This window comes from Melopsittacus undulatus (genome assembly GCF_012275295.1).
Source record: "Melopsittacus undulatus isolate bMelUnd1 chromosome W unlocalized genomic scaffold, bMelUnd1.mat.Z SUPER_W_unloc_1, whole genome shotgun sequence".
NCBI classification, from domain to species: domain Eukaryota; kingdom Metazoa; phylum Chordata; class Aves; order Psittaciformes; family Psittaculidae; genus Melopsittacus; species Melopsittacus undulatus.
Window position 1 is genome coordinate 2280854 of NW_022993942.1, and position 12267 is coordinate 2293120.

Sequence of the window (12267 nt, forward strand, 5' to 3'; positions counted from 1 at the left end):
GAGGAAGCAGAGACAGGACACCTGACCCAAGCTAGCCAAAGAGGTATTCCATACCACAGCATGTCATGCCCGGGGAGGTAACTGGGAGTTCCTCGGAAGGGCTTGCTCTCTTTGGTGTTGGGTTTGTTTCGGCAGGTGGTATTGTATTCTCTTCCCTTGTTATTTCTCTTATCATTCTTATTGGTGGTAGCAGTAGTGATTTGTGTTATACCTTAGTTACTGGACTGTTCTTATCTCAACCCATGGGCGTTACATTCTTTCGATTCTCCTTCCCATCCCTCTGGAAGTGGTGGGGGGGAGGAAACAAAGAGGGGGTGTGTGAGAGAGATTGTGTGTTTGGGTTTAAACCACGACACATTACAAAGCCATCAAACTTAACATTACTTAGAACTGATTACATTTTGTGCTTTTGTGCCTCCTTGTCTCAGTACCTAGTAGTGTAAAGACATGGCTCAGGTACCCATTGTTAGGGCTTTTTCAACATTTCTGCCATCAAAACAAAGGAGTCAAGGATTTCTGCTTAGTTGCAAAAAAAAAAAAACTTTAAGTTTGTGGTTTAGTATGGGAAGTCTCAGTTCAGTAGCCATTTTGGGGACATTGTTTTCTGACACTCTTTTTTGTGCATGTACAGATGTAAGTGGCAAGCGGTGCTGGGTCTTGTTACTGGATCAACAGATGAAGTTTTTGCAGAGTTACACAGTAGCATGTTTGCTTAAACTCGTGTCAATTTGTAGATTACTTTAGGCCACAATATGTTTATCATATGTCTTAGCACGGCCTAAAAACAAAAAAAACCCCACACAACCCAAAAAACTACCTAACTGCTAACAGTGATCAACTGCACTGCTGCAGCACGTCACCTGCCTGACTCTAGGGTTACACGCACGTGTAAGTTATTGGTAGCACTGGGCTGACCACAGCTCTTAGTCCCACAGGCACTGTAAGAAATATAATTATGATTCGTGCCAGCAGCTTAGAAACCCTTGTAGCCATTGCGTTCGATATGAGGAAAGACAATAGAATAAACATTTTCTTTTGTATATTTAGAGCTATCGCTGTGTAGAATGTAGGACGTTATCTAAATATAATCCATCTGTAACCAATATTAACTTGTCTGTCACCATTGCACTTGATATAAGAAGGAAGAAGAAATAATGGAATAATCGTTTTTACACGAGTTAAGTGCCATAAGAACTATATTGTAAAATTCAGAACACTTTGTAAACTTTAGAATATTGCCTAAAGGAAAACCAGCTGTAACCGCCCAATATCTGCCTACGCATGATTGTAACCGCAGGCATGTGATATTCAAACAAGGACGGGTAGATATGTTGAAACTAGGTAAAGGGTCAGGGGGGGAAGGTAGTTTGCCAGGATGTGTCAAGTAGATATGTCGGAACTAAAGCAAAAGTCAGGAGGAAGACAGCTTATCTTCATCCCCACGACCACTGAGACAGGCTCCAGCAACAAGCCCCACATGCGAAGATAAGAACAAGAAGGACACGTACATCGGAGGAAAGAGAGTATAAAAGGACAGAACCTGCGGGAGGGGGTGTGCGTCGCTGGTGGAGCGGAGACTCCCCTGCGCACCCAGCGCTGCTTGCTTATTGCCTCTCTTAAAATTCTAATCAATTGTGAATAAAATCAATTGGGACAAAACCCGGTTTGCGGTAAATTTTTATAACAGGCACCATCCCACTCCCGGCGGGGGAGGGGAGAAGAAGCAACAGCAGCGCCACCACCGCCTCCTGGAAGGGGGGAATCTCAGCGCCTGCCTCCCTGACAAACTCATCCGTGCATGGCTGCTCTTGGGATTCTTTGCCTAGTCTCCAGTTTCCCGGTGACAGTACTATCCGATAGTCAGTCCCGGGTAGGGCTCTCGATAAGCGCCAGCCAAAGTGGGAGGAAAAGAAGGGAAGCCGCCGAGAAGTGCCATGACCGCCTTCTTCTTGACTAACTCGGTGAAAATCATTGTTTGGTTCCGGTATTAACTACATTCCAGCGGGACGCAGCGCCCGGTCTCCTTCCTCGCATTCCTGCCCTATACAAAGGAGTCCCTACTTTTCTGTGCTCTGCTCGCTAGGCCGTAAAGCTCCTCCGGGCCGGTCCTCTGCCTATCACCCCCCCCCCAGAAATTCGGGATGTGCCTCCGCCCCTTCTCGGGGCGGTTGGCCGGGGACGGTGGGGGCAGGGAGTTGCCGACCGCAAATTCCTCCGCGCAGCGCGCCATTGACTTATTTAAGGCTAGAAAGTAGGATTGAGTTGTCTTATCTCGTCATCGCTGAGTAGTTCTCTGGCCAAGAAGCTGAATCCCGCCAGGACCACAGGAAGTGTTTTTTTGTTTGTTTGTTGGGTTTTTTCCCCTCCATTTGGTTTATTTTTAACTTTTTGTTTATTTTTGGGGGTTTTTTTATGCCTTTTTTTTCGTTTTCTACTCTGGGCTGTGCTTTCGCAGAAAGATCGCTGTCCCTGCCCCGTCTCACGCCGCCGGGTTCCGGCCCAGTATGGAGAAGTGTGAGGAGAACGACGTGGTACTGAAGGCCACTAAGTTCATGGAAGATTTATACTTATACGGGCCGGAGATTTCGTACGGTAGCGGCTGCTGCCGAGACCTGCCGCTGCACCCCGACCTGGAGGAGACCAACCAGGTTGCCGCCGCCCATGTGACGACGGAGCAATGGGGTCGGAAGACGAACGGCACTGCTACGCTGTCCCCCGCCAAAGCCTATCCACCCGCGGCGCCGGCTGCCCCACTCCGCGCCGCTGAGCTGCCTCAATGCGCGGGGCTGGCGTGCTGGGAGGAGGGGCTGTGCACTCGCTCTGAGGTGGCGCTGCCCTGCTACAGTGGTTTAGCCGACAAGGGTAAGCGCTACACGGCTGAGGGCTACCGTTACGCCGTGGGCAGCGCCAATGAGAGCGGCTATGTAGCCAAGGGCAGTGGGCGAACGCCCGGCGGCGGCCTGGACGGCAAGTATGGTGCGGCCAGCCCGCGAGTCAGCTTGGCCGCTTACTTGCCGGGCCCTGCCGCCGAGCATGGCAAGTTCTCTAGCCCGGGCGTCGCGGCGGCGCTATCCTACGAGAAGTTCTCCAGTCCGTGCTCTAGTTTGATGCCACCCAGTCAGAAATACAACAGCTCCCGGCCCAGCCTGGTGCAGTATGACGGCACCACCCTCAGCCCCTACTCCAACTACGTTAGCACGGACAGCGACACCAGCAAGCACTCCAGCCCTCGCGCCAGCCTCGCAAGTTACGATGGCAGTAGCAAACCTAGCAGCAACCGTACCAGCGGCATCAGCATGGGCTACGACCAGCGCCGCTCCAGCACCGCTAGCCAGTGCTCTTGCACCACCAGTCCTCGCTCTAGCTACTCGGACTGCAAGCGCGGCCCGCAGGGCAACAGCGGTGAGCCGGAGGGTGCGGGCGGCGCCCGGCTTGCCCTGGCCAGTCCCCGCTCCAGTCTTTACAGCCCCGAGGGCCGCGGCGCGACGGGCGCCCCAATGGTGAGCCCCCGCTCCAGCATTTCTAGCCAAAGCTCGTGGAGCTCCCGCGGCTCCCTGAGTGCCTACACCGAGCTGCAGCTGCCTTCGCCCCATTCCTCTCTGCTGGGGCTAGGCCTGCAGGAGGACGGCGCGGCGCCGGAGCTGGGGGACGTCTACCACAAGATATATGCCCAGTCCCCCCCGCGGCACGACCAGCAGCACCCGGCGGCCGCACTCGAGGTCGTGTCCCCCTATGCCTACTGCCCGACCAAAAGTTCCTCTTCGGTACCCAAATTCAAGCTCCCTTACCAGGTGACGCCGTGCCGGGAGAGCGGCACTAGCGAGGCAGAGAGGCGGCTGGAGGCGCTGACGCTGGAGCTGGAGAAGGAGCTGGAGATGCACATGAAGAAGGAGTACTTCGGTGAGTGAGCTGCTGGCGAGGGGTGCGGGAGGGGGCGAGCGGCTGGGGGGCAGCAGTGTGCGGGGTCGGGCCGGTTTGGCTGTGGAGAAGGCAAGCGTGTGGTGCCCGGTCTGCTCCGGGCCAGGTACCTGTTGAAGGCCCGTATAGCCACGATTCTGTCTAGCTGGTGTCTGAAGGGCTTCCACCATAGCTCGTTTTCCTGGTGCGTGATCTTTTTTCTGTCTAGTCTGCGAACGGTTTGCCAGGACGTCTGGCGTTTTCCCTTCCACGTGTGGACGGGAGGCTTGTCTGAGGTGTTACAGAAGCTGTTTGTTCTCTCGGGGCTTGCAGTGACTCTCCTGTGCCTCTCCCTCGGGCTGTTGACACTTCACCGATAACCTCCAGCCCCCGTGGCATTTGCCATTGTTCTCAGCCATTCTATGACAACTCTTATAGACAACGAGTGTGGCTGGTGAAGCACTTCTAGTGTTTTGTTCAGCAAAATATGTGTGATGTTTGGAGTTACCGGTGGAAACCTAGCTTTGTTTCTGTCAGAGCTTGCAAGGCTGTCTTGGATTGGTGTCCTCTTTGGGATGGAAAATTGGGGTGAGGAGAGGGCTTTGTCTCTGCTGAGGCTAAATCGGCTGTCCTGGGTTCAGCTGCAACAGTTATTTGTCTCCTTAGTAGCTGGTGCAGACTCTGATTTTGACTTTAGTCTGAGAACAATGCTGACAAGACACCGATGGTTTTAGTTGTTGCTAGGTTGTTTATTCTGATCAGGGACTCTTCAGTCTCATGCTCTGCCAGTGAAGAGGGGCACAAGAAGTCAGGAGGAAGCAGAGACAGGACACCTGACCCAAACTAGACAAAGGGATATTCCATACCACAGTGTGTCGAGCCCAGTATATAAACTGGGGGGAGTCACCTGGAAGGGCAGGATTGCTGCTGGGGTCGGGCTGGGTTTCAGTCGGTGGGTGGTGAGCAATTATATTGTGTATCACTTGTGGGTTGTTTTTTTTATAGTCTTATGTTTTCTCTCCTTGTTATTTCCTTTATTATTATTGTTGGTGGTAGTAGTAGTAACAGTTTTGTATTATACTGAACTGTTCTTAAGTCAACTTGTGGGATTTAAATTCTTTTGATTCTCCTCACCATCCCTCTTGGAGTGGGGGGGAAGTGAGTGAGTGAATGGGTGGCTGCATGGTTCTGAGTTACTGGCTGGGCTTGAAGGGTTGATAATGAAACTGGTCTGGTGTGCATTCTCAGCGTGGTTATCACCTCTGTACTTGGGGAGGCAAGGGCTCTCCCTTCCTTGGGGATCAGCCTATGAAGGAGACATTTCATCATGTTCTCCTCTCCCACACCGGGTTATTTACAGCAGCATTTGACAATTTGGCCTGGTTTGAGCAGTAGCAGTAATTTTTCTCCTTCTTGGTAGCTGGCGCAGTGCTGTGTTTTGACTTTTGGGCTGGGAACGGTCGCTGATAGCAAGTATGTTTTGAGTTACTGCTCGGGTGTTTGGTTTGTCCAAGGCCTTTTCTGAGCTCATGCTCTGCAGGGGAAGGAGGGAGGCCGGGAGGAAGGAGAGACAGGACACCTGACCCAGGCTAGCCAAAGAGGTATTCCATACCATAGCACGTCATACCCAGGATGTAACCGGGAGAGACCTGGAAGGGCTGGAGCTCTGGGGGGATGGAGGAGGTATCGGTCGGTGTTCAGTCGGGCAGGGTGGGGTGAGTTATGGGTCAGTGGCTGGTGAGGTGTTATATTCTCTTCACTTGTTATTGGCTTTATCATCATTATTTGTAGTAGTAATGGCAGTAGTGATTTGTGTTGTGCCTTAGCTATTAAACTGTGCTTATCTCTATCCGTGGGGGCTACATTCTTTGGATTCTCCTTCCTAATTCTCCGGGAGTTGGGGGAGCAAGGGGGGGGGAGTGAGTGAAGGAGCTGTGCGGACTTGGTTTTAAACCACGACACAATTCTAAAGGTTTTCTATGGCCTTTGGATACCCTTGAAACGTGTCTCCTGCTTTTGCTGGGAAACAGCATGTTGCCACAAATACAGCATGTGTTTTATCCATGGCCATACCACCTTGAGAATACCCTTTTTTATCTGATCTTGAAAGTTAAGCAGTGTCAGGCTCAGGTGTTGCCTAAGGTGCAATGACAATCTAAGAGAACTAGGAGATTTTCCCCAAGGCTGAACAGTCATGAGTGGCAGGGTGTGTGGGATCATATGGGCAAGTATCTAGGCCAGTGGGCCCCTCTAGTGCCTTAGAACTTAAGCCCTGAACAAGTGTGAAGTCTGGAAAAACTACTATAACATGTGAAAGAGGTGTCCCTCTCTGATATTGTTCGGACATCAGCACAACTTCCTGCAACATACTGGGGCTTGACCTACACCTACAGAACCCTGCTCAACACTGTCTAGCACCTTAAAGGGGATAAAAGATGTTTCTGGATGTGATAGCAAAGCAATCGACAACACAGCAGCTACACCAACCCTGATGACAGACACTGCAGTCACTCCAACCCCAGTGATAGACACTGCAGCTGAACCAAAGGACCAGTCTGTGCCAGTATCAGTTGATCCTGTAAGCAAGGAGCAAAGCAAATGAGAGCCACAAAGAGCGACCCATGTAGTGAAGAAAGATGAAGACCCAATGCATGTGCTACAGGGGATGCCATTTGAACAAGAGTTAGTAATGCAGGAATTGGGAAGAGGAATAAGAGGTAATTTGTTGATCCTGGACCTCAACCGACCTGTGGAATATATGGAAAAATTTCAGCTGTCTTCCAGGGGAGCACATCATCATCACCTGGTTGGGACAATGGGGCTGATGGTCATGAACTAGAAGGTAGGGAAGCCAAGCAGCTGAGATCACTTGCTAGGGAAGAGGGAATTGACAAAGCAGTTGCAGAAGAGAAATGAGCCTTTGGAGGTGGGTCCTAGCAGCTGTGAAGGAAAGGTATCCCTACAAGGAGGGTGTTATGTGTCACTCAGCTAAGTGGACCAGGATAGAGGCATCCAGTCCCTGAGGGAATTGGCCATTCTAGTGATGATCTATCATAAGCTGGATGCTGAGAATGCACCCATAAATCCATATGAAATTGATTGTACATGACCAATGTGGTGGAAACTTAGAATCATAGAATAGTTAAGGTTGGAAAAGACCTTAAGATCATCTAGTTTCAACCACCCTGCCATGAGCAGGGAGACCTCACACTAAACCATATCACTCAAGGATTCATCCAACCTGGTCTTGAACACTGCCAGGGATGGAGCATTCACTACCTCCCTGGGCAACCCATTCCAGTACCTCACCACCATAACAGTAAAGAATTTCTTCCTTATATCCAATCTAAACCCCTGCTGTTTAAGTTTCAACCTGTTACCCCTTGTCCTATCACTACAGTCCCTAATGAAGAGTCCCTCTCCAGCATTCCTGTAGGCCCCCTTCAGATACTGGAAGGCTGCTCTGAGGTCTCAACGCAGCCTTCTGTTCTCCAGGGTGAACAGCCCCAACTTTCTCAGCCTGTCTTCATAGGGGAAGGTCTAGGTTTTCACAGTCCCTGTGTCCGCCTTCCAAGAATCGGGTGGTGCAGACAGAGCCTTTGCCAGTGAAGACCGAGGCAAAGAAGCCATTCAGAACCTCAGCCTTCTCCAAATCCTGTGAAGCCAGTTCTCCTGAAAGCTTCTGGAGGGGAACTACATTGTTCCTAGTCTGTTTTTTTAGCTGCTACATACCTATAAAATCCCTTCCTGTTATCTTTAACATCCCTTGCCAAGTTTAATTCTAACTGGGCCTTAGCTTTCCTAACCCGGTCCCTAACTTCTCAGACAACATTCCTGTATTCATCCCAGGCCACCTGTCCTTGCTTCCACCTTTTATAAGCCTCTTTTTTCCTGTGAATTGTTCTCAGCAGCTCCTTATCCATCCAAGGAGGTCTGCTGTCCCTCCTGCTGCACTTCCTTCTAGTCAGGATGCAACACTCCTGAGCTTGTAGCAGGTGATCCTTGAATATTAACCAAGAGTCTTGTGCCCTCCAGCCCTCTAGGGCTATATCCCATGGAACCTTGCTAAGCAGGTTCCTGAAGAGCCCAAAGTCTGCTCTCTTGAAGTCCAGGGATGTGAGCTTGCTACACACTCTTCTCACTGTCTTGAGGACCTCGAATTTGACCATCTCATGATCACTGCATCCAAGACTTCCCTGGAGAGTCACATTTCCAATGAGCCCTTCCCTGTTGGTGAGCACGAGGTCAAGCAGGGCACCTCTCCTCGTCGGCTCCTCTATTGCTTGCAGAAGGAAGTTGTCTTCTACACAATCGAGAAACCTCCTGGATTGCTTGTGCCGGGCCGTACCGTTGCCCCAACAGATGTCAGGGTGGTTGAAGTCCCCCATGAGAAAAAGGGCCTGTGAGTGTGAGGCTTTTCCTATTTGTCTGTAGAGTTCTTCATCCACAGGTTCCTCTTGATCAGGCGGTCTGTAACATATCCCCACAGTAATGTGTCCCATCACCGATTTCCACTTAACCCTGACCCATAAACTTTCTGTTAACTGATCACCTGTCCCCAGACAGAGTTCCATACTCTTCAGCCTATCCCTAACATGAAGGGCAACTCCCCCGCCCCTCCTACTGGGCCTGTCTTTTCTAAAAAGCCTGTAAGCTTCCATTCCAACACTCCAGTCAAAGGAGCCATCCCACCATGTTTCTGTGATGCCTATTATATCATAGCCCCATAGATGTGCCCACATCTCTAATTCCTCTTGTTTGTTCCCCATGCTACGGGCATTTGTATAGAGGCATCTGAGCCAAGCTCCAAATGAAGCCGGCTCAGTGGCTGGAGCAGCTAGAATATCACTACATTGCTCTGAGCATTTATTATAGGTGCTGGCAACTGACTGGGTGTGTTGAGATGGAATGATGTACCCCTCCCCCAACACATCTCCTTTAAAGCATCCTTGACAAGTCTGGCAAGCCTCCCAGGAAAACCACTCTTCCCTATCTGTATCAGAGTAGCTCCACCAGCCCCCAGTAGACCTGGCTTACAGATTTGGGCCCCATGTTCAAGACAACCAAACCCTTGACTATGACACCACCCTTTTAACCATTTATTAACGTGTCCAATCCTCCTTGCCTTTGGAAGGTCCTCCCCTGTGTCTTGGAGAATTGTCGAAAAGACTATCTGAGCTCCAGAGCCCCTAACCACCTCTCCCAGAGCTCTGTAGTCCTTCTTTATACTCCTCAGGCTACTACTATCTATATCCCTAGCACCCACATGTGTTACTAGAAGCAGGTAACAGTCTGTGGGACTTACTAGAGCAGGCAGCCTCTCCACAACATCCCTGATTCGTGCCCCAGGTAGGCAACACACCTCCCTTGCGACTGGGTCAGGGCGACAGATGAGCGCTTCTGTCCCTTTCAAGGCAGAGTCCCCTACTACTACAACCCGCTGCTTTTTCCTGGCGGCACCAGTAGAGATCTTCTGTACCAGTGCACCAGCTGACTGTTTCTGATGCAAGTGCATTTCCTCATCAGCCCCCTGCAGGACAGCAAAGCGGTTCTGGGTGGGGACAGCAGATTTAGGAGGAAGCCCCTTGCTTTTAATTGCTCTCTTCCTCCTTTTGTTGTTTTTTTTTTTGTTACTAACTCTCAGCTTCCCTGGTCAACAGTCTCCTTCTTTCCTCCATGAGTCAGAGGGGAAGCTTGAGGCCCCTGCGCTGTTTGGTCCTGGAGCAAGCAGTCCTGCTTCCTCTCAGCTTCCCTGACATCTTGCAGCTTACTGACAGCATCCTGCAACTCAGCCACCTGCTGGAGGAGGACCTCCATCAGGGAGCAGCGAGCGCAGCCCTGCCCATTCTGCACCTTTCCCTCACAAGACCAGTGCAGGCACTCTCTACACTCCAAGCTCTGCACCGTAGTCTCCCCTCTTACCGGCTCTGTCTGAGTGCTTACGCTGGCAACCACCGGGGCAGCCAAGGCAGAGGTCCCAGACCGGGCCCTGGTCACACGGCGAGTGCTCACCATCCTGCTTGCCTGCCCGCGCAAACTGCTTTGACCCCCTCTGTTTGCCTGCTCTGTTCGCCACGCTCCTGGTTGCCATGCTCCCTGGGTAGGTTTATAACTACTCACAGCTGGTGCTACTCCTTCTGGCTCTGCCCCCGGTTAGTCAGGTCCTCATGGGAGTTGAGCTGCGGCCTCCTGGGCAAGTCCTGTTGAGGACCTGAGGCTCCCTCCTCCGTGGCTCTATTGAGCAGCTGTCCACCTTGCCTGGTCTCTCAGAGGATCCTTGTATTGTGGGGTTACCGAAGATCAAAGAATAAGTGCCAGTCACGACCAGAACAGTGCACCGGCGGCGGTATTGCACCAACTGAGTCTCCCTGATTCCCATCCATAAGCTGATTGGTAGACTGGAGACCCAAGGAGTGATCAGCAGGATCTGCTCACCTTTTAATATCTCCATATGGCCAGTGCAAAAGTCTAGCAGAGTTAGAGGAGACTAACATAGACTATCATGGCCTGAGCCAAGTCACACCACCCTTGAGTGTTACTGTACCAGACATCATAGGTCTTCAATATGAGCAGGAGTAAAAGGCAGCCAAGTGGTATGCCACAAATTATATTGCTAATGCGTTATTCTCAATTCCGTTTGAAACAGAGTGCAGGCTGCAGCTGGCTATTACTTAGGGGGGAGTCCAGTACATTTGGAACTGACTGCCCCAGAGATGGAAACACAGCCCTACCATCTGCCATGGAGTGATCATAGACTGCACTGGAACAGGAGCAAGCTCCAGATCACCTGCAATACATTGATGACATTATTGTGTGGGGATGACATTATACAATGGGAGAAGTTTTTGAGAAAGGGAGAAAAACAATCCAAATCCTTCTGAAGGCTGGTTTTGCCTTAAAACAGTAAGGTCAAGGTCCTGCATGGGAGTTTGTTTTTTTGGGAATAAACTGGCTAGATAGATGTTGCCAGATCCCCACATATGTGATCAACAAGATAACAGCAATGTCTCCACCAACAAATAAGAAAGAAACACAAGCTTTCTTGGGTGTTGTGGGGTTCTGGAGATTGCACATCCCAAATTACAGTTTGATTGTAAGCCCTCTCTATCATGTGACCCAGAAGAAGAATGATTTCGAATGGGGCCCTGAGCAATAACTGGCCTTTGAACAAATTAAATGATAGTTCATGCAGTAGCCTTTAGACCAGTCCAGACTGGGTAAGATATGAACAATGTGCTTTATAACACAGCTGGGGAGAATGGTCCTACCTGGAGTCTCTGGCAGAAAGCTTCAGGGGAGACTTGAGGTTGACCCCTTGGGTTTTGAAGTTGGGGATACAGAGGACCTGAGGCCAGCTGTACTCCAACTGGCAGCCTATGAAGGGGTTTGAGCTGCTTCAGAAGTGGTTGGCACTGTAGGACAGCTCCTCATGTGGGCTTAAATTTTACGTTAACAATAGTGTGTGTGCCTTTACATAGTAGAATAGACAAAATTTTTTGAACTTGCTAGCATGCAGAGAGAAAGGAATGTTCGGCTGACAGAGGAAGGAACATCATGGGACTTGTAACAATACAGGAGACAGTAAATAAGACTAAGAATGCTAGTTTTTAAGGTGAGAGTGGCACCCAATGTCAAGTGAGACTGGAACAGAACAGAAGCAAGGCATATCAACTGCTAACTCAGCAGTAGGACCTTGTGAGCATGCACAAGCAGTGAGGTCATGCAGTAAACACAGTGAGGAAGATGATCGGTGACTGCAGAACCCCCCAGTCCTCAAGAAAGCACATGTTTAATTAGAATGCCAATAGAGTTAGCTCTTGGAAATATCATGTATCAGTAAATAATTTCCTGGAAAAGCTGTAAATGGGTATGAGTATGCTAAATATATAGCTGCTGCTGGCAAGTAACAGGTGCGCTCACCTTTGCAGAATGTTTTGCATGTGTGCCCAGAACTGCAATAAAGAATGTCTGCTTTCTAGAACTCCAAATTGAGTCTTGGAGAGCTTTTCTGGCTGACTTTTATGGTAATGCTCCTGGCACTTTGGTCTCCTGTGCTGGGCTGGATGTTCAGAGGCAGGCTCTTCCTTACATATCATGCAACTGATGTTACATGGAGTAAGTGGGCTGCACTAATTAAACAACAAGCTTGAGTAGAAAATCCCAGTCACCCAGGAATTCTAGAAGTCATCACAGACTGGCCAGAGGGCAAAAGTTTTGGAATGTCACTAGAGGAGGAGATGATGTGTGCCAAAGAGGACCCATCTTATAATAAACTGTCAGAAAGTGAGAAGCAATATGCCTTGTTTACTGGTGGGTCCTGCAGTGTTGTGGGAGTGTCAGAGATGGAAGGCAGCTGTATGAAGTCCCTTA

The 12267-nt window shown here is 50.2% G+C and overlaps 1 protein-coding gene across 1 annotated transcript in view; it reads left to right on the forward strand.

The window, feature by feature from the left end:
- Positions 1-2424: 2424 nt before the first annotated feature.
- LOC117438175 (Wilms tumor protein 1-interacting protein homolog) overlaps positions 2425-12267 on the forward strand; it is a 99641-nt gene continuing 89798 nt past the window's right edge. Inside the window, exon 1 of the mRNA XM_034073637.1 lies at positions 2425-3900. Coding sequence (XP_033929528.1) covers positions 2505-3900 — 1396 coding nt within the window. The 5' untranslated portion in view covers positions 2425-2504. The remainder of the gene's footprint in view (positions 3901-12267) is intronic.